Raw genomic sequence first — 25,975 nt, 5'->3', positions numbered from 1 at the left:
GAGGGACTGGCAAAGGCACTGGGATAGGTAAGCTTAGGGATGTTTGGAGAAGTGAGTGGACAGGTCTGAGTGTGGAGGGGTTCCAGCAGGGAGAGTCTGGGGGACAGCTCAGAGCCAGAGTGTGTACAGCTGGAGAGGTAGAGGTAGGACTTGCTTCAGTCTCAGGCAGTGGGATCCCTGGACATTTATCACAGCAGTAACTTTACTCCTGTGTGATGATTTGATTACTGCTCCCGTCTCCCACTGGCCTGTCAGCTTCGGTGAGCACTGGTGTCTCTTTCCACTCACTTCTATACCCCCAGCACCAGCTGAGAGCCCAGCACCTAGATGCTCAGTACACATTTGGGAAATGGACACGTGGGTGAATGATGCATGCGTGGTTGTGAGTGGGGGGAGGCACATTTAGATCAAAGCTTCTTACAAATGTGAACTTAGGCATTTGATTCAATTCTCCTTCCTGGTCTCCTTCTTTGCTCATCAATAGTCATCAAGCAGGGGCAGGAACTGGCATCTTGCTGGCCAGCCCTTCCCGAATGTGGGCAGATTAGATCAGCTGAGCCCTCCGGAGGGGTGTGCCAATTGATGATGTTTGGCACCTGCAAAGCTGCCGTCCTGTGCACACACTAGTTGACTGGAGGCAGCTTGAAATAATGTAAAAACGTGCATTTCTGGAACCAGATAAGACAGTTTCAAATTTTAGCTCCACTTGTTATTAATTACAAATATCTCAGGAAATGACTTAACTTCTCTGAGCCTGTTTTCCTCATCTATAAAACAGGAATGGTAATAACTATCTATTGTACTTTATAGTGTTGTTGTGAGGGTGAATGATCTAGTTACTATAAAGGGGTTGGCACATTGTAGGTTCTCTTTATGTTATTTATTTTTTATTTTATTTTATTTTATTATCTCAATGTGTACTTAAGAATTGCAAGACAGTATTAATTTCTGATTTTAAAAGCAGCTTCCTGCTCAGTGTAGGAAACCTGGTGTATACAGAAAAGTCTAAAAAAACAAATGGGTAACTTCCCAAAGTTGCATTTGCAATAACCACTGTTCGCATTTTGATGTGTTTCCTCATAGTGTTTCCTCTACTCGTGAGAAAGTTACTTTATTTTAAATAGCGAATTCCTCCTCATGGCACATAATTCCAGGGGGTATAGAAAGGTAAACGGTAAAAAGTAATTCTTCCTCTTTACGCTTAACCCAGCCGCCAGGTCTCCTCCCCAGAGGCAGTCGCTGTTACCAGGCTCTTCGGTGGCCTCTCAGAGCTCATCGACATATTTAGAAAATCGGTTTGGTTTTCACATGGTCTTCTTCTCACGCAAACTCCGGCATGGCGAGCCTGCTGTTTTGCTCCGGAGGCTACCACACAAATGAGTTCCCTCTCAGCCCCCGGCGGCGTCTCTGCGGGCAGGGCCACAGAGCGCCCTGGTTACAAGTTCTGAGGGCTCAGTGAGGCTTGGTCTCCGTTGTGTATTTTTACTCTTTGAACTGAAAAATCTGCGAACAACTGAACAGGTGTTAGGATTCTCAGTCTCAACCGTTTCCACAGTTGCTCATGCGAGAAGCAGATCTGCAGGTGGTTGGGACCAGCAGACGGGGGTTGGAGGCAGAATCAGGCCTTCTTCAAGGTGGCATGGACCCTCCGTCAGCGCTTAATAAACGGACAATTCAGCAGGCGTCTTCAAACTACGGCCCGCGGGCCACATGCGGCCCGCAGAGGAATCTGATCCGGCCCGCCAGGTTTTTTGGGCAGTGAGCGCAGCCGAGGTGTTACAGTAGGAATTAGTAGTTCATATAGTCCGGCCCTCCAGCTCTCTGAGGGACCGAGATCTGGCCCCCACTTTAAAAAGTTTGAGGACCCCTGGACAATTGGAAAGTGTGATGTGATGTGGAAAGACAATATTTTTTTTGTAATTGGAAATGATCCAAACAACCAGGGATGTGTATCCTTAGATTGCTCTGGAGTGAAGGGCAAAACCTAAATCAATAGAGTCCACTCTACATCCTGTGCCCACCCCCACCCTTCTGGCCCACAGCCCTGCCACCCCCAGGTCCTGCCACTAGAGCTGTCTTCTCAGCAGGCCTGCCTGTCTATCCTCTCACCTATCTTCAGACCAGCCCTCCCTGGGTGCTTCCCTTTTTCCAATCTTCTGCTACTTGATCAACTCAAGAACACAGAGAACTTGACCTTAGAAGGAGCCTAGTGGACAGGAGGAGAGATAGGAGTTTGGACTTGTTCAAAGTAAGCAACAGAGAGCAATGAATAGGAATGAACTGATACATTTGAGACACTTCATTTGTAAAATGAATATTAAAATAACAACGCATATGACAGTGCTCTGTAAGCTGTTAAAGGCTATATATACACATGGGGCTCATATTATGAGGATGATGATAATTGAAAAATAAGACACAAAAGCCAATCAATGTTACAAATTAATTTTCATTGCAATGGTGTTACTTATTCATGTTGGAAGATCTCAAAAGTACATAAATAGCTCTGGCCAGCATTGCTTAGTGGTTAGAGTGCTGGTCTGCACGCCAGAGGGTGGGGGGTTCAATTCCTAATTAAGGTCACATACCTGGGTTGCAGGTTCAATCCCTGTCTGGAGTCGGGGTGAGTGTGGGAGGCAACCAATTGATGTGTCTCTCACACATTGATGTTTCTCTCCGCCACCCCTCTCCCTTTCACTTCCACTCTAAAAATCAATGGAAAAAATATCCTCACTGTTTGGATGAGGATTAAAAAAATAAAATAAAAAGTATATAAATAAACAAAATTTAAAAATTATCATAGTCTTATTAACAAGAAGGGTGCCTTATATTATTTATATAGCACATTTGCTGTCCATTGCTATGGAACCATTTTCTGTAGGATGATTACTATTTCCTTGACAACAAATTTTGCCACAAGACTTACCCTGGTCAGCTCAGTGCGAGTGGGTATGAATGGCCTACACTACCTCTGAGCAAAAGTGCTAAGAGCCATCCTTTTTCTCCTGTCACAAGACTGGCATACTTTAGTTAAGGACTTTTGCAAAGTCCTGGGTCTTGGAATGAAGAGCCCAGAGAAGGACATGTAATATGAGTGAGAAATAGCATGTATTGTTGTAAGTTCCTGATATTTGGGGGTCATTTCTTACTGCAGCATAATATCTGATACACAGAGAGATTGATAACTGTCAATATTATCTTTCAGTCTTTTTTTTTTTTTTTTTTGCCTGTATTCTATACATCTTTTCTTGATCAGAGTTAGGATCATAATGTACATGTGATTTTGTGAAGTGCTTTTTTATTTTATCTGCAAGAATTTCAGTAATTATCTCAAAAAGGAAAGATGCTTCTTTAAACATAGCCTTACCATTATCACACTTAAAATTATAATAATTGCTTCATATCATCAAATATTAGTCACTGCACAATTTCTGACTTTTAAAATTATTTTGTTTAAAATCTGGGGTCCAAATAAGATCCCTATTTTGCCAAAGTTTGATGTATTTCTTAGATCTCTTTTCATCCTTAGGCTCTTCCTCCCCTCCCCACTCTCCCCTTGTGATATATTTGATGAAGAAACTGTAGAGTTTCCCACGGTCTGGATTTTGCTGATCTTCCCATGGTGTCATTTGACATGTTCCTCTTTCCCCTGTATGTTAGTTGTATATGGATTTTCACTTATGTGGGAGGTCAGCGCCCCATCTCCCTGCATTGTTCAAGGGTCAACTGTATTTCCTTTAAGAAAATATTTTTATTGATTTCAGAGAAGAAGGAAGAGAGAGAGAGATGGAAACAACAATGATGACAGAGAATCATCTACCGGCTGCCTCCTGCCTGCCCCCCACTGGGGACCAAGCCCACGACCGTGGCATGTGCCCTTCATGGGAATCGATCCTGGCTCCCCCCCCCCTCCCCCCCTCCCCCGTCTCCCCCTCTACCCCCAAGTCCGCAGGCTGATACTCCATCCATCGAGCATCGAGCCAAACTGGCTAGGGCTGTATTTCCTTTAAAAAAAAATTTTTTTTTAAATATATTTTTTATTATTGATTTCAGAGATGAAGGGATGGGGCGGGGGGGGGGGACATCACTGTAGAGAAAGAATCACTGATTAGCTGCCACCTGAACAACTCCAACTAAGGATCAAGCCCACAACCCAGACATGAGGCCTGACTGGGAATTGAATGGCAACCTTCTGGTCCATAGGTCGATGCTCAACCACTGAGCCACCCCGGCCAGGCAGTATTTTTTCTTTTCTTTTCTTTTCTTTTCTTTTCTTTTCTTTTCTTTTCTTTTCTTTTCTTTTCTTTTCTTTTCTTTTCTTTTCTTTCTTTTCTTTCTTTTCTTTTCTTTCTTAATTTGAAGTCTTTATTGTTGAAAGTATTATATCTGGCTCCTTTTTCTCCCATCGACCTCTCCCTGGCCGCTCCTGCGCTGCAGCACATGCCCTCCCCTCCCTAGCGTCTGTGCCCATTGGTTATGCTTATCTGGATGCAAACAAGTTCTTTGGCTGATCTCTTACCCTCCCCACTTCCATCCTCCCCTGCCTTCTGTCTGAGGTTTGGTGTCTGTTCAATGCTTCTCTGTCTCTGGATCTATTTTTGTTCATCAGTTTATGTTGTTCATTATATTCCACAAATGAATGAGATCATGTGATGTTTATCTTTCTCTGACTGGTTTATTTCGCTTAGCATAATGTTCTCCAGGTACATCCATGCTGTTGCAAATGGTAAGAGTACTTTCTTTTTTACAGCAGCATGGAATTCCATTGTGTAGATGTACCATAGTTTTTTTTTTAATCCACTCATCTGCTGAGGGGCATTTAGGCTGTTTCCAAATCTTTAGGAATATTGTGCTGCTATGAACATAGGGTTGCATATAGCTTTTCTGATTGGTGTTTTGATTTATTGGTATATATTCCTAGAAGTGGGATTATTGGGTCAAAGGGAAGTTCCATTTTTAACTTTTTGAGGAGACTCCATACTGTCCACCAGCAGTGCAAGGCAGTGCAAGGATACGTTAATCAATTGCCTCTTGCACACACCCGGACCAGCACCAAGAAAAAGGGTTCCTTTTTCTCTGCATTCTCGCCAGCACTTGTACTTCATTGTTGATTTGTTGATAGTAGCCATTCTGACAGGTGTGAAATGGTACTTCATTGTTGTTTTGATTTATATCTCTTGGATAATTAACGACTTTAAACATTTTTTTCATATGCCTCTTGGCCTTCTGTATATCTACTTTCAAAAAGTGTCTATTTAGGTCCTTTGTCCATTTTTTGATTGGATTGTTTATCTTCCTTTTGTTAAGTTGTATGAGTTCCCTATCAATTTTGGAAATTAAACCCTTATTGGATGTAACATTGGCAAATATGTTCTCCCATACAATGGGCTTCGTATTGTTTTGTTGATGTTTTCTTTTGCTGTGCAGAAGCTTTTTATTTTGATGTAGTCCCATTTGTTTATTTTCTCCTTAGTTTCCATTGCCATAGGAGCTGTATCGGTAAAGATATTGCTATGACATATGTCTGATATTTTTGCTGCCTATAAATTTTCTAAGATTTTTATGGTTTCCTGTCTTACATTTCAGTTCTTTATCCATTTTTAGTTTATTTTTGTGAATGGTGTAAGTTGGTGGTCTAGTTTCATTTTTTTTTTTATATATATATCTGTCCAATTTTCCCAGCACCATTTATTGAAGAGACTGTCTTGTCTCATTGTATTCTCTTGCCTCATTTGTCAAATATTAATTGAGCATAATGGCTTGGGTCAATTTCTGGGTTCTCTGTTCTGTTCCATTTGTTTATATGTGTTTTCTTATGCCAGTACCAGGCAGTTTTGAGAACAGTGGCTTTGTAATATAGCTTGATATCTAGTATTGTGATCCCTCCAACACTGTTCTTCTTTCTCAGGATTGCTGCAGCCATTCAGGGTCTTTTTTAAAAAAAGTTTTTATTCCATGTAAATTTTTTTTGTTTTGTTTTGTTTTTAAATATATATATTTTATTGATTTTTTTACAGAGAGGGATAGAGAGTTAGAAACATCGATGAGAGAGAATCATTGATCAGCTGCCTCTTGCATAACCCCTACTGGGTATGTGCCTGCAACCAAGGTACATGGTCTTGACCGTAATCAAACCTGGGACCTTTCAGTCCGCAGACCGACCCTCTATCCACTGAGCCAAACCGGTTTAGGCTCCATGTAAATTTTTGGAGAGTTTGTCCTAGAGTCTGTGAAATATGCTGTTGGCATTTTAATAGGGATTGTATCGCTTTGGGTAGGATGAACATTTTAATGATGATTTTAATGATGTTGAAATCATGAACAGAGTATATTCTTCCACTTGATTTTAGAGAAAGAGGAAGAGGGAGATAAAGAGAAGGATACATTAATCAGTTGCCTCTTGCACACACCCGGACCAGGAACAAGACTGCAATCCGGGAGTGAACCCTAACCCAGAACCAACCAGTGACCTTTAGGTGCACAGGGCGATCGATCCTCAACCAACTGAGCCGCACCGGCCAGGGCTCAACTCTATTTCCTGTAGTTGCTGATCAAAACTAGAGGCTCAATCAGATTCCATGAACAGATTTTAAAACTAATCAGATTCCATGACCAGATTTTAAAACCATAAAAATGTTTTATGCCATTTAATATTCTTCTATACCATGTTTTCTAAATGACCATAGAGCCATCAAAAATAGGAATGTAGCCGAAACCAGGTTGGCTCAGTGGATAGAGTGTGGGCTTGTGGAGTGAAGGGTCCCAGGTTCGATTCCGGTCAAGGACATGTACCTTGGTTGTAGGCACATCCCCTGTAGGGAGTGGGCAGGAGGCAGCTGATCGATGTTTCTCTCATCGATATTTTTGACTCTCTGTCCCTCTCTCTTCCTCTTTGTAAAAAAATCAATAAAAATATTTTTTTAAAATAGGAATGTATTCTTATCTATTTAGCTAGTCCCTTATTGTTCTCTTTAGTTCCTGCGGATGGTGGATGCCTGTGCCAGCTTCCTCACCGAAGCCTTGAACCCAGAAAACTGTGTCGGGATACTGAGGCTGGCGGACACGCACTCCTTGGACAGCCTAAAGAAACAGGTCCAGAGTTACATCATCCAAAACTTTGTGCAGATCCTGAACGCCGAGGAGTTCCTGGAACTTCCCGTGGACACTCTGTACCACATCCTGAAGAGCGACGACCTGTATGTGACGGAGGAGGCTCAGGTGTTCGAGACGGTGATGAGCTGGGTCCGGCACAAGCAGTCGGAGCGGCTCTGCCTGCTGCCCTACATCCTGGAGTTCGTGCGCCTGCCGCTGCTGGACCCCTGGTACTTCGTGGAGACGGTGGAGGCAGATCCTCTCATCAGGCAGTGCCCGGAGGTCTTCCCGCTGCTCCAGGAAGCCAGGATGTACCACCTGTCAGGCAATGAGGTGAGATGGGAGATGCTGCCGTTAGCCAGCTACGTGAAGGAGTGAGTGGGCCTCACAGAGAGCAGGGGAGGCCGGCCGGCTGGCATATCCTTAGAGCAAGGAGATGCTACATGACAGTTTGAGTCAGGCAGTTCCAGAAGCCCTGGATCTCTGATCTGTAAAATGGGGATGATAATGCCTCATGGGCAGCTGCTGAGGGGATTAGGTGAGAGACAGAAACCACCCAGCACCAAGCCTGGCACGTCCCTTCTCTTCCCAGCTGTGGCAGGGCGGGAGGGCAGTGGGGGTGACACACACGTGGACAGAGCATGCCCTGTCCAGCCGCCCTTCCACAGGGTGCTGCTTTCTTCCTGCCCACTCCGGGGACTCCGATGTTTCTTTAGTTCAGCCTCTCGTTATTTCCTTCCTGAATTTATGAAAGTTCCTCAAAACCCACCTTCCTGCTCCAGTTCGGCCTCCCTCCAGTTCATTCATCAGCCGGATGATCTAAAACGGGAGCCTGGTCATTTCTCTCCCAAGCTTACCCTCTTCACTGGTTCCTCACCCCTTTCGGGATAAAGCCCACACTTCCTGCCCGAGCTCCCAGTCTGGCCCTGCCCCCTTCCCCTCCTGCCTGCTTCTCTAGTGCCATCTCCAGCCCCTTTCTTCTGCTACAGCCCAAAGACACTGCTTCTAATTCCCCAAAGCAGGCCTGCTTTCTCTGCCTCCAGCTAATGCAGGCGATGTCCAGATGCCTTTTCCCTCTTCTTCTAGTCAGCTTGTGCTCCTGCTTCAAAATCTGGTTCAAGCATCATCTTCTTCAGCGGCTTCTCTCATTCTCAGCCCCTGATGCATTGCAGTATTTTAACACTGGCTGCTCCATGTTAACCATTGAATTCCTCATCTGTAAATACCTCCAGGTTGGGAGCTTGTTATGGTAGAAAGTATGTTGTATTGGAATTTTTATCTCCAGACTTTAAGAGATTCCCTGGTATATTGTAAGTGATTGATAAAGGTTTGTTGTATGAATAAACGGAGACCAAAACAGTGAATGTGCACCTCATTTGAATCTACCTGGTTCTTCTTAACAATTGAAGAAATAGTTTATTCATTTCTGTATAAAGACAATACTAGGTTTAGTGGAGGTGGATAAGCAGTCAAGAAGTAATGAAACAGGGACTGTTAGGTTTATATACACGAAACCCACACATATCCCACAATACTTTTGGGTTTGGCTACCAAGCCTTCTTCATTAGGCCATTGGTAGATATCTGAGTAAAGAGTGGCTTAGGAATGATCTGTGTGAAGCCCCCCAGCAGCCTCCTCCTTTTCCCATGTGTCCTTTCTAGTTCTGTGTTGTCCTCAGATTCATTGCCACTCATTCACTCTGCAAATATATTTTTAAATGTTTGGTAGTTTTACCAGTGATGCTATTAGATCAGGAGGTGTGTGTGTGGTCTTTAATTATAAATTGTATTTCTTTAATAGATATAGGGCTATTCAGGTTATCTATTTCTTCTAGAATGAGCTTTAATAGTTTGTATTTTTTAAAGAACTTTTCCATTTCATAGAAGCTACTGAATATGTTGGTTTAATGTTGTTCACAATATTCCCTTATTATCTGTAGAATCTGTAGTGATGTCATACACATCTCCCATTCCAGATAGTGGTGATTTGTGTTTCCTCTTTTTTTTCTTGATCAGGTTGCTTGAGGTTTGTCAATTGTATTGATTTTCTCAAAAAACAAGCTTCTGGTTTAATTTTATTTTTCTCTATTGCTTTTGTGTTTTCTATTTAACTTATTTCTAATCTAATCTTGATTATTTCGTCTTTTGCTTCCTTTGGGTTTAATTTTCTCTTCTTTTTTTCGTTCCTTAGGTAGATTTGGAGGTCATTGATTTGAGACCTTTTCTCCTTAATATTGTCATTAGTACTATAAATTTCCCCCCAAGTACTACTTTAACAGCATCCCATATATTTTAATACGCTAGGCCTTCATATATATATATATATATATATATATATATATATATATATATATATATATAAAACAAATAAATCCTCAACAGTAACAAATGCCAGAAATGGCACCAGGCACTACAAAAAAAAAATCTCTGCCTTGCTAAATGTCTGTCTTTCAGAGAATAGAGGACAGTAAGCAAATAAAGGGTGGTGAGTAGACTGATGGAGGGAGTGTAGGCAATCACATGGGTCAGGTCCCGTGCTGGGTATGTGGGTCGCTGGCAGGTGGCTCAGCACTGGGAATCAAAACCCTCATACACTTGGACAAGTGTCAGTTTCTGCAGCTGTATTCAGCGAAGCGTTTAAAGTTCAGAGTCTTGATCAACTGTATTTCCAAAATTCTGGCTATTTCTGTTTCTGCTTCCCATTCGTTTAGTCTCTGAAATGCAGGTGATGAAGGCATTCTTTTGATATAAAATATCTCTACTATGTCTTCTGCAAAATTGCTGCTACAAAACACCTGCTCTGCCTTTTGTATTTGAAATGGGGTGAGGGTGGGGAATGGGAGCATAAACTTTGGGTTGAGGAGGAGAGAGAATTCTGATAGCTGGGAAAGTCTCCAGGGGCAGAAATTTGGGCTTGCAGGCGGGAGAATCTCGGCTTTCACTTCGCACAACTTACCTACAGCGTGACCTTGGGCTACTTAACTGCCCTAGAGCTCAGGCCCAACCTGTAACCCGGAGATGATAATGCCGACCAGCTTCTAGCGTTGTTTTGAGATATGATCAGATAATGAATTAGATGTGCTGAGCACAGCGTCTGGCACATGGTAAATGCCCCACAAACGAAGACTGTTCTTACTCTCACTCAGTTTGTTTTTGATGCCCTATCTCCCACAAGCAGACATTTTCTTCGTCTTAGGCTAAAATCTCTCTTTTCACTGTGTCCTAGGTTTTTGCTGCCTTCATTGCCCCCAATCCAGCCCAAAGCACTTTTTCATTTCCATTGCAGGCTGCGTAACTGAACCTACCCACCACTGTGATCCCTGGCTTGCGGTCTCATTGCTGGTTGGTTCCTGAAACCCCCTGTCTGCTCACTGCTTGAATGATCTTGGTTTTGTTCCTGGTGACAGTAGTGCACGCTCGAAGGCTATGCCTGGAACTCACTTCACCTTCCTTTCCCAAACTTTAACCCTCCTTGTCCTATCACTATCTCTCCTTCTTAATGTTGTCCCTCCTCCAAGTTCATGAAGATGATGACAGTGGGACATTTTAAAACCCTAAAAGCAAATGCCAGTGTGTATTTAACTTAGAAATGGTAAGCTGGTACCTTCCTTGGGAGAGGTCTTTTGGGACAGAAAAGTTGCCCCTCTCTTTCATTTCCTCCTAAATTTCCACCTTGATCTATGCCGAGGTCTGATGGCATAGAAGTGATTATAGGCATTTACGGAGATTGTATTGCTTCTCCATGGTCACAAGGCCATAGGTGGTGGACCCAAACTCAGGTGTCTTTGACTTCAGATGTCTGCTCTTTCAGCTGAGTTCAGATACCCAAGGTGTGGCTCTCTTTGCTTGTTCAAGGCTCTGAAGGGTCATATGCTTGAGGTTGAGACCCAGTCCTCCAACCTGCTTGGGCATACCCTGCTCCCACTGTCAGGACCTCTCTTTCAGAAGAAGTGTGGTAGTGAACAAAAGTCTGGGCTGTCATCAAGATATTGGAACAAGGCAGGGGTGGAAGGTGGCCAGAAATGGAATTCTAGGATTCAAGGCTTCATATCAGGTAGGAAGGGAGAAGCAAGAAGTGCATTTGATGGTAAACAGACCTGGAGTTCTTTAAGGGGAAAAAAAAATATATATATCAATATATATCAATATATATCAATATATATCAATATATATCAATATATATCAATATATATCAATATATATCAATATATATCAATATATATCAACATATATCAACATATATCAACATATATCAACATATATATATATATATATATATATATATATATATATATATATATATAAATTGATTTTTTTTACAGAGAGGAAGAGAGGGATAGAGAGTTAGAAACATCAATGAGAGAGAAACATCGATCAGCTGCATCCCGTACACCTCCCACCGGGGATGTGCCTTGACCGCAATCCAACCCAGGACCTTTCAGTCTGCAGGCCGACGCTCTATCCACTGAGCCAAACCGGGTTCAGCAAGACCTGGAGTTCTCAAAATGGCACCAAAAGCAATTAACAGATAACCTTTATTCAGTACCTAGTATATACCAGATTCTGGGCCAAACACACTATGTATATGATCTCAGTGAATCCTCACAGCACACCTGGTGGTAGTTACCACTATGCCCTCTAATATACAGAGGATGAAACGGAGGCTCAGCGAGGTGCTGTCACCTGGTCACACCATGGCAGGGTGGGGCACTGGGTCCTGCTCTGCTGGCTCCATCACCGGAGCTCTGAAGCCCTGTGTCACCCTGTACTCCCCTTGATTTTCCAGATAATATCAGAGCGCACCAAGCCCAGGATGCACGAGTTCCAGTCTGAGGTGTTCATGATCATCGGTGGCTGCACGAAGGATGAGCGGTTTGTGGCGGAGGTAACCTGCCTGGACCCCCTGAGGCGCAGCCGCCTGGAGGTGGCCAAGCTCCCGATGACGGAGCATGAGCTGGAGAGTGAGAATAAGAAGTGGGTGGAGTTTGCATGCGTGACATTAAAAAATGAGGTCTACATCTCAGGTAAGCAGGAGTCACGTGATGCCAAAGCATGTCCGCATTGGCACTACACATTTTCCTGAGTGAGGGCAGGCAGCCATCCTAGAAGAATTATTGTAAATGGCAACGATCTAGCTCTGTCTGGGTCAGGATATGGAAACCAGCAGCTCAGGTGGTCTTATCTTGGAAAGCACATTTTTTATTTGATGAGCACTAACCTGTGAGCAATATTGTGCTGGGATCTGGGGAGCAGGAAGAGAAACAGGAAAGAGATACTAGAATTTATTTGGTGTCTGCTATAGGCATAGTACACTAAGCTTGGCACTGGGAATACAGTAATGAATGAAAATGTCTGCTCTTCTCCAAGACCTGATCCTTCACGTTTATTAGGTCATACTTTTAGACACCCCCAAAGCATCCAGTATTTTTTTTTTTCATTTCTGACTTTTAAGTAGTTTGATCAATTATTTATAATGATTTATGCCTATCAACCACTAATCCTTAAATTATCTGACAGTCAGAACTATTCCCAACACCTAACACTGTGCCTGGCCACCATAGTAAATGCTCAATTTATTGAAAGACATATTTTCTACCATCTTTCCTGCATAGTAGATGAATTTATAATTTGGGAGCATTTAATCATATGTTTCTCACATTAACTCTATAAGATAGGTGACTTAAATCTCCAGGTAACAGGTGGAGAAAATGGAAACTCAAAAAGGTGATGGAATGCACCTAAGGACACACACTGGCAAATTCAATCCAGGCAGGATTCCAACCCAGGTTCTCTGAGACCCATGCTTTCCCCCAAAACAACTCAGCTCTTCTTGGGGCCCCATAGGAGGAGACAAGTATCCCTTCTCTTCTCTAGAAGGTGCTCTCTAATCTGTACTTATTTGGGGAAAAGCTGCTTCCCAGAGATGGTTTCCTCCAAAATCAAGGTCAGGTCACTTCTTCTTGGGATATATTAATATCATAGATGAGGCTATAGCTTTCTTTTATCTTGTAGAAATACGTTTTAATTGTTGTGGAAGATTCAAATAATATAGAGTATGAAGTAAAATATGTCAGTTTCTCTGTCATTAAAACCCTATATTTTACGTTTAAAACAGTTTTGTATTGCTTTAGAGTAAATAATGCCAGCTTCAGTAACTAATTCTAAATCTCAGTGAATTACCACAACAGGATATGGGGTTGCTCTGCTCAGTCACTAAGGGACCCAGGCTCCTTCCATCTCGTGATGCTGTTGTTTTGCATATGTGGTCTTCATTTTGAGAGGAGAGAGAAAAATGAATGAGTTGAGTGTGAACGAGCTGAGAACAGCCTTAGTCTGGATTCACAATTCTAATCATAGTCTATTGGCAAGAATGAGCCACATGACCTCCCTGCCCCCTACCCACTGCAGGTAGGCTGGGAAATGAGGTTTAACTGTGTGTCCAGAAGGAAAAGATGGAGTTTATAATTATAGTCAGTCTTTGCTACATCCACTGCACGTTATTCTACAACTTGTCCTTCTCTTAAATGTGTCATTGTCTTTTTTAAAAATGATACAAGCAATACATGAAAGCATGCTTGTTATCCCAATATGTAAAAATCCAGGGGCTGTCACGACCAAAACAACTGGACAGATGACCGAAAAGCAGGCTGTGTGGGGTGACAAGGCTGGCAGGGGGTTAGTGAGGGATGATCAAACAACTGAATAAGCAGGCTGTATGGGGCAATCAGGCTGGCAGGGGGGTTAATGAGGGACGACCAAATGACTGAATAGCAGGCTGCATGGGGTGTTCAGGTCAGCAGGGAGGGGTGGTTGGGGGCAACCAGGCCAGCAGAGGGGGCAATTAGGGGTCATCAGGCCAACAGGCAGAGGCAGTTAGGGGTGATCAGGCTGGCAGGTGGGGGGCAATTAGGGGCAATCAGGCAGGCAAGCAGGTGAGCAGTTAGGAACCAGCAGTTTTGGATTTTGAGAGGGATTGGGCCTAAACCGGCAGTCAGACATCCCCCAAGGGGTTCCGGATTGGAGAGTGTGCAGGCTGAGCTGAGGGGATTCCCTTTGCCCTGTGCACAAATTTCATGCACTGGGCCTTAGTACACCATAAAATCAACAGAAACATCGCTTCAATTTACAATACATTTTCCATCTCATTGCAGGTGGAAATAATGGATCTATTGTTGGTATAATGGATCTATCATACGTTTTAAGTGATATAATTCATGTAAAGCACAGCACAATCCCAAGCACATGGTGAGACCTCAACAGTGTTAGCCATCATTAGCGTCATTTCATTATCATTATTCCTTTTACCAGCTGCAGGACAGTTTATTGAATAAATGAGCCATGACTGTTTTCAGCTTTTATTTTTTTCTACTAAAAAATATTGCACATATGTTTATGAACTTGTGCTGCTATTTGGAGAGATTCCTAGAAGTAGTCATAAGATGTGAGGATTTGGAATGCTTGTAGATATTGCTAAATTGTCCTCCAGAAAGTTTGTACCAATTTACAGTTCAACCAAATAACAGTGGCCGTTTCAACATCCATTTTATATTAATTTTTATTATCCATCAATTACACTTTTAATAGGTTAGAATGTTTAAATTTACACACTTGGATCATTAATGAGGTTGAGTATATTTAATAGCTAACTGTATTTATTTTACAAATTATGTGTTTACACTCTTTGTTTTTCTGTTGGTGGTTTGTCTTTTTTTTTTTTTTAATTAAGTTTTTGGAGTTCTTATCATATACCTTTTGCTATTTGTATTGCGAGTACTTTCTCCCAGGCTGTGTTGTTTTCTAACATTGATTTAGATTTTATATAGTAACTTTATTATATGATTCTGGGTTTCAAATACCACCTGAAGATCCTTAATATGTTCTATATTTTCTTCAGTTACTTTTAAAGCTTTTACATTTGAGGTTTATTTTAAGGGTAATGTGGAATAGGGATCTACCTTAATTTTTCTATAAAAGTGTTCTAAGACCATTTATTGAATGATCTCTACATCTTTTAGCTGTTCTGTACTCTGGCTGTTATTCATCAGTGTGTGGTCTGATGCAGCACCATGTTGTTTGTGTAATAGCTGTGGAGTATATACAATAGTTTGATATTCACTGTGGAAAGCCTTCTCTTCATTTTTCTTTGTCACAAGTTCCTTAGAAGTCTTTCCAAATGTATTCTTCCAAGTGAAATTTAGAATTCAAGTTCCCTGAAAATTCCTGAAGGCGCTGGATAAGTGGATTTATCTGGAGACGGTTGATGTTTTCTTATCTATGCACACGATACGCCTGCCCCAGTTAATTGGGTCTTCTTTTATGAAGTAAAATTCATAGAGTCCTTTTCTTTTTAAATAAAATTTGCATGCATTTCTTTGAAAGTTTATAGTTATTTAGTAAGTTTTGACACTACCTACATGGGACCAATATCACAGAGTTTTAAGTAAATAGAGATCTCTAAAAGGCACACAACCAAAAGAAAAATGATTAAACTCAACAAACTAAAAATTCACAGGAGAGGAAAAAACTCAGTCTCCCTAATAGCCAGGGAGAACCAAACTGGCACTATTTTTCTCCATTAGGCTATAAAACAACAACAAAGAAAGCACCCCAAAACAACCTCAAAACCCCCTCCTTACATCCACTGTGGGTGGGGCGTGGGGAAAGGAGCTTTAGAGGGATCTTTGGCAGCACCTATAAAAAGTCAAGATATGTACAGCCTTGACCTAGGAAACCCACTTTTGGGCTCCATCCTAGAGAAACACTCACCCATGCATGACATGGAGCATCATCAGTGACATTCATTGCCGCAGTAGGGCAGGTTAACAAGTCTGAAAAGTACATATTTTTTCGTTAAGTAGTTGAGTTGGCACTCTGTGCTGATGGGGAATTGGAAATATAAATTTGTTCAAGTATTTGATTAAAGACACCGAAAAAGACAGTTCTCTGTTTTGTTCTCTTTTCCTAATTAAATTATGTATTTTCTGTTTAATAAGAGAGTTGTTTTGAAAAAATTATTTGCCATCTCACTCTCATGTTTTCTATTGGGAGCATCTCATTCTTTTATAGTGAAAAATTGTTTAAAAACAGGTCAACCCCACTTATATTTGTTGTACAGTTATAAATCCAGATAATTAAAAAAAAATTTTTTTTTATTGATTTGTTTAGAGAGGGAGGGAGAGGGATAGAGAAATAGAAACATCAATGGATGAGAGAGAAACATTGCAGGTGGGCTTGGAAATGCAGTTTAACTGTGTGCCAGGAGGCTGCCTCCTGCATGTACCTTATAGGGATCGAGACTGCAACCCAGGGGTGTGCCCTGACCAGGAATCAACCAGTGACTTCTTGGTTCATCGGTCGGTGGTCAACCACTGAGCCAACCAGCTAGGCAACTCCGGGGACTTTAAAATATTTATTGGGTTTGCATTCTTAAAAACAAGCAAATAGAACATAAGCTGCTTTTTAATATGTCTGCTGGTCAAGGAAGGCCCTGCACAGGCCACAGCTTGCTGCTGCTGCTTCTTCTTCTTCTTCTTCTTTTTCTTCTTCTTCTTCTTCTTTTTAAAAAATATATTTTATTGATTTTTTACAAAGACGAAGGGAGAGGGATAGAGAGTTAGAAACATTGATCAGCCGCCTCCTGCACACCCCCTACTGGGGATGTGCCCGCAATCAAGGTACATGCCCTTGACCGGAATCGAATCTGGGACCTTTCAGTCCGCAGGCCGACGCTCTATCCACTGAGCAAAACCGGTTTCAGCACAGCTTGCTTCTTAGCTTCACAAACACGGAGTCCAGGCTCCTGCTGAGGGTGGAGGAGGACATGGTCCGGCCTCCCTGAAGCCCACCTCTTCCCTGAGCTCTCATGGCACAGAGATGCCACATGGCTCGTCTGGAGAATTGTTCACCCCAGCCTCACACTGTCTCCTTTTGTTCCTCTGTGTTGGTTCTGCCTCCCCAAATAGGCCACACACCCCTTCAGGATTTCTCTTTTCTTAGGAGGGCTGGCCTGGGGATTCAGCACTTATGGATCTGCGGGAAATTATGGGAGGGGCTGTATTCCTGACACATCTGGTGGTTTCTTAAACGCCTGCATCTCTTCTAGGCGGCAAAGAAACACAGCACGATGTTTGGAAATATAACTCTTCAATCAACAAATGGATCCAAATAGAGTATTTGAACATAGGCCGCTGGAGGCATAAGATGGTGGTGTTGGGTGGCAAGGTCTATGTGATCGGCGGTTTTGATGGCTTGCAGAGGATCAACAACGTGGAGACCTACGACCCCTTCCACAATTGCTGGTCAGAGGTATCGAAGATTGTTTCTATGGGTAACGCTGATTGTATTATTACTGCAAAGCCTAAGAAAGGGTATGTGTCAATGTTGGTATATGGCTTTCTGATCACTCGGCTCAGAACATTTTTGGTGGCTGTGAGCTTCCCGCATCATAGAAATCATTGCTTTAGCATTGCTGATCAGGTCACAGCTTTGTGTTCACCTGCCCTATCCTGGCCAGAACCCCAGATGTGGGGGGAAGAGGGGGTGGGGAGGCTGGATCCTACACTGGGTGCATATCTTGGCCCATAGTCTCCGTGCCCTCAGATGCCATCTATCCTTGTCTTCTCCACAAGGGATACCCAAGGATCCCTTTAACACAGTTTTGCTGAATGCGGTCATTTGGTAGTGCTTATAAATCAGCCCTTGTTTATTTGCTTACTAGTGAATCATCTTTTATATACTTGCGTGCAAGAGTTTAACAAGTTTCACAATACAAACTGAGGTATATATCCTGCTCAGGCAAAGGTAAGGCATTGCTAATCAGTGGGTGCAAAGGATACACTCTGGAGATCTGCTGTATGATACTGTGCTATAGATAATTTATTATCTATAGCAAGAACCAGTGTTACGACCCTTCAGCCAAATAATAACTCTCAAAAATGGGTTAAGAAAGAAAGAGACAAGAGGCAGAAATAGATCCAAAAGCTGAGTGCAGGGTGGAGGCTGTCACTCTGATGGAGGGACAGTCACACTCACAGGCAATACAGTACATTTATTTATCCTCCAAAATACAAAGGGGTTTCACTGGGAAAATTTAGGATCAAAGGAGCTTGGGTGGGCCAAAGTCCTATTCATTCCCTCTTTCCCGGTGCTAGACTGAATTTACATCTCAAAGCCCTCTTCCAACACCTGGACTGATAACACCCCCTGCCTTCTTGGGGGGTTGTAACCGCTGACAAGACTCTGCTAGTGCCCGGGCTCAGCTGATAAGAATTAAAAGAATGTCCATGTGCCTTCCCAGAGGGCCCTCTACAGTAAAGCATGGTCACTGTAGGCACAGCACAGGTAGCCAGGTCCTCCTGGCATCCAACCTGTCAACCTGAAGAGTGGCAAATAGGGAACCCTTAATGTTTCATGGGGAGGGGGTGTACCAAGACCTTCTCAGTTTGGTAAGCCCTGTTACTTGGCACTGGTGGGTTGGCCCATGGCTCAAGAGGATCATGTCAATGAGCAAGCAGCTCTTGTGCAGCACCTTTAGTGCCCTGGGGTTCACAGAGTGGAAGCACAAGACTGGCTTAATCCCCAAATCTGCATGTTGCCCCAGAGTGGGAGTGTCTGTTTACCTGTGGCCATCTGAAACCCGTTTCCCAATTTTTCCTTCCTGGATATTATAAACACCAAGGACAATGCCTGGCATATCGTGAATAATGTTAAGTGAATAAACACATGAATGAATATGACCATGCACGTTTGAAAAAGCATTTCTCTCCAATACTTTTTGAGTGGAAACATTTATTCCTGTCACTACCCCTCCTCACCTGAGAACCAAAATCTGGAAGAAACAGGCTGGAAACACCTAACGCCTGCTAGAGTCTGGAGGGAGGGTGGGATATATGTGCTTTGACCCGCTCTGTGTTTCAAGGGGAGTCAGGGCTACAGGCCTTGTGACCTCAGGCAGAGGACGCCCAGGCTTGTGTGCCCTGGCTCCGGGCCTGTGTCCTGGGAACCAGTACAGCAAGCTGGGGACTGACGGCTTCTCCCCGGCCTGCGTCTCCTCTCCACAGGCCGCGCCCCTCCTCGTCCACGTCAGTTCCTTCGCGGCCACCAGCCACAAGAAGAAGCTCTACGTGATCGGGGGAGGGCCCAACGGGAAACTGGCCACGGACAAGACCCAGTGTTACGACCCTTCGGCCAATAAGTGGAGTTTGAAGTCGCCCATGCCCGTGGAGGCTAAATGCATCAATGCCGTGAGCTTCCGGGACCGCATCTATGTCGTCGGTAAGTGAGCAAAGGGCTTCTTATGTAGCCAAGGTTCCCCACCCATGAAGCCATGCAGGCAGATCGGAGGGAGCCCTCCTGGGAACTCACAAATTTCTTGGTTGAAAAGGAAGGGAAGATGGGATTGGTCCAGGCTTTGGTGGGATTTCCCCTGAAGTCCTCGAGGCAGAAAACTGCCCACATGTAGGAGACATACAAAGCAAATCATCCCTAGGACTCAGGGAGGAGTTAGACGTTGCTGCAGAAACATGTGCAGATATGGAAATGTGCACAGTATGATAAGGGCCCAATAAGTAATAGCTATCATTATTTTGCCTTTTGTGTTCACGGGAACTTTACTCTCCCTACGTGCTTTGGGGGCTCTGAAAAGCTGCAGTTTGCCCAAAGGAAAGCCTGGCCAGCCAGACCACAGTTGGCATGTAATGTTAAGGATAATGGATCTCAGTCCTGACTACTCATTAGCATCACTTTGGAGCTTATTACAAAAGTATGGGCGGCTGGGCCTCACTTCGGACCAATGAAATCAGAATGGGAAAGAGGGGATGCTGGCCAACAGTTGCAAGTGTTTTGTTTTGTTTTTTTAAATATATTTTTATTGATTTCAGAGAGGAAGGAAGAGGGAGAGAGAGAGAGAGAGAAACATCCATGAGAGAGACTCATGGATTGGCTGCCTCCTGCAAGTCCTCCACTGAAGATCGAGCCCACAACCCGGGCATGTGCCCTAGACCGGAATCGAACCTGGGACCTTTCCGATGCTCTATCCACTCGGGCAAACTGGCCAGGGCAGTTGCAAATATTTTTAACGTAACAGGTGACTTCAATGTGCAGCAAGGATTGAGAACTACCGATAAAGGGGATGCCAAAAATAAACAACGTAAGCAAATAAGAGATCACCAGACAAGTAAATATGGAAAGAGATGAAGGAAAAACCCCCTCTCTTACTTGGTTGAGGTTTCATGTGTGTTTATGGTCAGGCTCATGACTACTTAAGGCCTAATCTGGAGACAAGTACCTTGAACGGTGGCCTAGGCCGCACTCGGTTCAAAGAGGGGCTACGCCTGTGGTTACTGTCACGTACTGACGGCTTCTATGCACCAGGCAGGGACTTCGTGCTCACTGTCCTTCTGACGTCTTATCATCACGTGCTCGTGGTTACAGATCAAAAGGGGGCAGAGCTGGAGTTGTGAGCAGAGTCTGCCTGATGCACCACGTGGTATTTCTTCCAGGGAGCAGTCTCGGGGTACATTTTGGCGGCCGGGGAAGCCAAGTGCCCCTGGGAACCTGATGAGCCCTAGCTGCAGAATTTTTATTTTATTTTATTTTATTGATTATGGTATCACATAATTGTCCTCATCCCCCATTCCCATCCCCAAACCCCTCCCCACATAACCCCCATCGCCCTGTTGTCCATGGCTACTGGCTAGGCCCATATGCATACACACAAGTCCTTTGGTTGATCTCTCCCCCTTACCCCTACCCTCCCCCACTTTCCCTCTGAGGTTTGAGAGTCTGATCGCTGTTTTTCTTTCTCTGGGTCTGTTTTTGTCCATCAGTGTATGTTGTTCATTATTTCCTCTAGATGTGTGAGATCATGTGATCCAAGAAATACCTTGTAAGAACTGAAACTGAGACGAGCCATAACGGTTATGCCGAGAGGCAAATGAATCTGTAGTGAGTTCCTTTTCTGGCTGCAGAATTTAGAGGACAGTGGGAAGGGTCTGCATCCAGCGCTTAGGAAGTTTTTAGAAAGCCGTGCACCTCCTTTCTCTAGGCAAGGTGGTGTAGGCTTACCTAATCAGAAGGATTAGGTCCGAGGAGAGGAAAGCCAGCACTAAGGGTGCGAGGCCCACCGTGTCCCCTCCCTCGGCCCGCAGGTGGGGCCATGCGGGCGCTGTACGCCTACAGCCCCCTGGAGGACGCCTGGAGCCTGGTGACCCAGCTCAGCCACGAGCGGGCCAGCTGCGGCATCGCGCCCTGCAACAACCGGCTCTACATCACCGGCGGCCGCGACGAGAAGAACGAGGTCATCGCCACGGTGCTGTGCTGGGACCCCGAGGCGCAGAAACTGACCGAGGAGTGCGTGCTGCCCCGCGGGGTGTCGCACCACGGCAGCGTCACCATCAGGAAGTCCTACACCCACATCCGCAGGATCGTGCCCGGCGCCGTGTCCGTCTGACGGCGGGAGGCGGAGTCACCCAGGGAGCTGGGCGGGGCCTCCCGGAGCCCTCTGCACCCTTCCCTCAGGCCCCGCCCACTCCAGGCAGGGGGCGGGGCTTAGGTCGGACCTCAGGGAATTACTGTGGCTCCCTCCCCTTGGGGGCTCCTGGGAAGTCACAGCTTTGGGACCCTGGAGAGCGAAACTAGGAATGTTTGCGGGACCTACCTCAGGCGAGCAGAAGAGCAATAGGTCACATTCAGGACACACCTGCCCGGGCCGGGGTCTGGGCCAGAGCCTTTGTAGATCAAGCCACTGAACCATCATACAGACCTGGTGGCTGGTTTTTTAAAAATCACTTTTACAAGCGAGCAAACCGAGTTCCAGGGAGGCGAAGTGACTTGTCCCAGGTCACTCAAATTGCAAGTCGCAAAACCAAGCGTCTAAACCCAGGTCTTTCAATGTCCAAGTCGGTGCCCTTTCTGCCATACTGGCTCTCTCAGAGCAGGAGACCAGAAACAAAAACAAGGTGCCCCAAACTGACAAGTTTGCAAAAGGATTCACTAACCAAGGCAGGGAAATAAGGATATTTCTCTTTTCTTTTCCTTTCCTTTTATTTTCTCCCGCTTCTCCCCGCCCCCCTCCCCTACTGAAACCAGCTGGAATCCCTGGTGTGGGAGCCTTGGGCTCCTTGTCAGGAGCATCTCAGAGGCTGTCTCACCTGGCAGGTCTGGGGAGGAGGATCTGGGAAGGCCTGTTTGCTTTGAAATATATATATATATATATATATATAAAAATTGTGTTCTGTTCTCCCATCAAGAGCTTCTATTTATTTATTTTTATTTTATTTTTATGATCATAGGAGGCCCATTTTTGGACTAATACTGTCATCACCAGACAGAATTGTACCTTCAGCATGGTCCAGTGCCCTGGCCCCTTAATGTCTAGCTGTTGTATTGCCATGGAGAAAGGAGGTTCATAGAGACTCAAATCTCTGTTTCAAAAATATGTGACTATCCTAATAGACTGCTGGCCTCTGCAGGAATCAGGAATCACCAGCTCCTCCTCCTCCTTCTTTATTCTCACCTGAAGGTATGCTTTTTTTTTTTTTAAACATATTTTATTGATTTTTTTTTTTTTTTTACAGAGAGGAAGAGAGAGGGATAGAGAGTTAAAAATATCGATGAGGATCATCCATTAGCTGCCTCTTGCACACCCCCTACTGGGGATGTGCCCACAACCAAGGTACGTGCCCTTGACTGGAATCAAACCTGGGACCGGCAACTGAGCCAAACCGGTTTCAACTGAAGGTATACTTTGACTGATTTTAGAGAGAGGGGAAGAGAGAAACATCAATCAGTTGCTTCCCGTATGCACCCCAATCTGGAATTAAATTTGAAACCTCAGTATGTACCCTATACCTTTTGTGTATGAATCAACAACCTTTTTGATGTATCGGATGACACTCCAACTCACCCACCAACTTTTCTTGATGGCGTACACTCCATTTTTTAGATAGTGATTTGGGTCCATGTCCCTGAGATCCCACCCTCCTGTAACCTTAATTTTCAGGGTCCTTTTAAGTCCTTCTGTTCAAGGGCGGAGGAGGCGGCTGGAACGGTTTTGTTGAAGTCCTTCTGTTTGCTTTTTGGATCTGCTTGGCACAATTTTGATTCAAAGAACAGAGTCAATCCTCCGCTCTAAGCACCAGAACTTTCAAATGAGCTCATTGGAAATTCATCCTAATCCCCAAGTTGGGGGAACAGATTAAGAAGAGATCCTGTTTCACACGCTGTATTTAAACAACAACAATGGTAACAACATAGTAACTGCATTACCCAATGTGCTTTATTTTCATCATATGATTTCAAAGCTCTTCATAGAGTTTTATTTCATGTCAGATGTGGCATACATATTGTGCTTGTACTTCTTGGCAGTTTGAAATTTGATAGTGGATTTAATTTTCATAGAAAAGTTATGGCTAGAAGGAGCTAAAATTCAAAGCAGGTAAAAAAGACTTGGAAAATTACAATATTTGTTTCTGCTTAGATTATTGGTGATAATATAAATGCATGTTGGTGTGTGCAAAGCTCTGTGCCTTAGGGTCACATGTGATAGTTTATCTCCCTCCTATGAAAGTAAGATGGGAAAATACAAGCATATTTGTGGAAATTTAGAACACACATATCACTTATGAGCCCTAATAACCTTAAGAAAGCTCTCAATTTCAGTTCATCAAACACTCAAGGAGTTCTTTATATTTGTCAAACCTGAGGAAACCACTAACTAAGACAGATGGCTACTATGAAGACACTGAATAAACAGGTAAATAGGCCACTTGAAAATATTAGAATTTTTTTCCACCAAATTAGCAAAGAGAGAGGAAGAGAAAGAGAGAAAGAGGAAGAGAGAGAGAGAGAGAGAGAGAGAGAGAGAGAGAGAGATGTATGTAAAGTTACGAAGCTACATCCAAGTCTTTATTGTCCTTCCGAGTGGCATCTCTGAAAAGCTGTGCACTTACGTCAACGATGAGGCCACTGCTTACGCATTTGTCTTTCTTTGACATTGCCTTCAGAAACTATTTCTGCGCTATAATCATATTCCAAAAATGGTATCAGGGAAGAACTTCCAAAGAGGATATCCAATGGCAGCATCACACCACACATGAAGAGCCACCTCAGAAAGAGAACAGTCCTTTAAGAAGAGAAGCCAGCACATTTTGAGCGTACCGGTGCTAGGAAAGTGAAGATGTAGGACCTCTGTGCTCTAAACCTGGTTCTAAATGCAGGACCCAAGTTTCAGGACTAGTTCAGAACACCCACATGAAGACAAGGAAAGAATTCTATATAATGTTTATATCATCAGGTTTGCAAGTGACTTGGGGTAGAAATCTCAGGTGCCTGGCTCCCAAGAATTAGGGATTCTCGATAATGGCATGGGTCAATGGGCAGATATATCCATTAAGATGACCCAGCGTTCTGCACTTGGAGCTGCCAGTCTGTAGCTTTTAGGGAAAGGAAAAAGTTCAAGTCCTTTTTTAGAAACATGGTAAGGATAAATGTCTAGGCCCTAGCCAGGGATAGAAGTTCTTAAGATCTAATTTTCATTCTCAAATAAACAAGTATCCAGTGTGTTGCAAGTTTACTGTCATAATCCATACCACCAGCAGGAGAATGAGGCAGAATGGTGCCCTGTGAATCACAGCAGACTGGATCTTGAGGCAGGTCCTGTGTGAGGACAGAGCACCTCCGGATGGGAGGAAGAGGATGAGCAGGAGGAGTCAGGTCTGAGAAAAATGGTATGAGGGTCCCTGGAGTTTGGGAGCCTGACTCCATCCTCAAGAAGGGAAAGAGATGAATCAGGAGGGGCTCTAGCCAAGGGGGTCCCAGGAAGGAATCCACTTCTTAGAAATGAGTCACAAGTTAAAGCAGGACCAGCAACCAGCCATATGGGCTCTGGGGCCTCTGAGCTGCTTGGCTGGGTCCCCCACCTGATTGGACCTAGAGAGAAGGAGGCCCAGAAGCTCAGCTGGGACTTGAAGGGCAGGTTAATGGACCCCAGTTGACAAAGCTGGTCTAAAATGGGCATGGAGCTAAGCTCACCCAATCATCAACAGGTAACTGTTCTCTTAGCTTTCATCACATTCTGCTGTCAATGACTTCACCACCAACCCACACCCACGCCTTGAACCCAAAGCAATCTATGCTCTCAGGGAAATACAAATACCCTTCGCTTATAGCTGTGGAAAGTGTAGCTTTCCTATTTATAAAAGTCTTCAAGGTACTGTTGTTACTTACTTTTCCTACTTGATTTTGAAAATAGAAAAATACTCAATAGAATTTTCAAAGTGGTTAAACACCACTGGGATTTCTTATATAAAGTTCTAACTTGGGATTGCAAAATAATTTTGTCTCTTAATATCTGACCTAGATGTTGTAATAAAGCTCATAACATGAAGAGCCAATCTTCATGAAAATTCACAAATATTTCAAACATGTCTCAGCAAAACTAGTTTTGAAAAGTTGGATTTTCATATTCATAGGTAAAAATAGCCCACACTTAGTTAACCAAATCCTTTAAGTATTTTGGTTTTATAGGTTTGTATTTTTTTTAAATGATAAAATTAAGGATATTGTTTTTGGTAAATACACAAATAAAGTTTTTATTTATTCAATAAAATGTGTTTGGAATGGCTAAGAATATGTTGTACACAATTACGAGGTGAATTTTTTGGGTGAGTTTTGGTTGACATGAATAAGTGGCATCTGAATAGAAATTAATTTAGGATATGGAAATTTAAAACATTTCAGTTGGTTCAAGAGGATTTAAATAAATTCATAGGATCAGCTCAATCAGATTTGGTTTATAGAATGGCAAAAAGTAGATAGCGCTCCTCCCCTGAGCCTTTCATCGCTTCTCTGAACAAGCTTCACCAATCTGTGCAAACTGTGATTCT

The 25,975-nt window shown here is 43.6% G+C and overlaps 1 protein-coding gene across 1 annotated transcript in view; it reads left to right on the top strand.

The window, feature by feature from the left end:
- KLHL6 (kelch like family member 6) overlaps positions 1-22,591 on the top strand; it is a 54,445-nt gene extending 31,854 nt beyond the window's left edge. Inside the window, exons 3-7 of the mRNA XM_036447212.2 lie at positions 6,976-7,425; positions 11,878-12,115; positions 17,194-17,396; positions 19,151-19,364; positions 21,239-22,591. Coding sequence (XP_036303105.1) covers positions 6,976-7,425; positions 11,878-12,115; positions 17,194-17,396; positions 19,151-19,364; positions 21,239-21,540 — 1,407 coding nt within the window. The 3' untranslated portion in view covers positions 21,541-22,591. The remainder of the gene's footprint in view (positions 1-6,975; positions 7,426-11,877; positions 12,116-17,193; positions 17,397-19,150; positions 19,365-21,238) is intronic.
- Positions 22,592-25,975: the final 3,384 nt, after the last annotated feature.

This window comes from Pipistrellus kuhlii, unplaced genomic scaffold (genome assembly GCF_014108245.1).
Source record: "Pipistrellus kuhlii isolate mPipKuh1 unplaced genomic scaffold, mPipKuh1.p scaffold_m20_p_2, whole genome shotgun sequence".
In the NCBI taxonomy this organism is placed as follows: Eukaryota; Metazoa; Chordata; class Mammalia; order Chiroptera; family Vespertilionidae; genus Pipistrellus; species Pipistrellus kuhlii.
The sequence above is the reverse complement of the archived record's forward strand: the minus strand, read 5'-3'. Positions and strand labels throughout refer to the sequence as shown.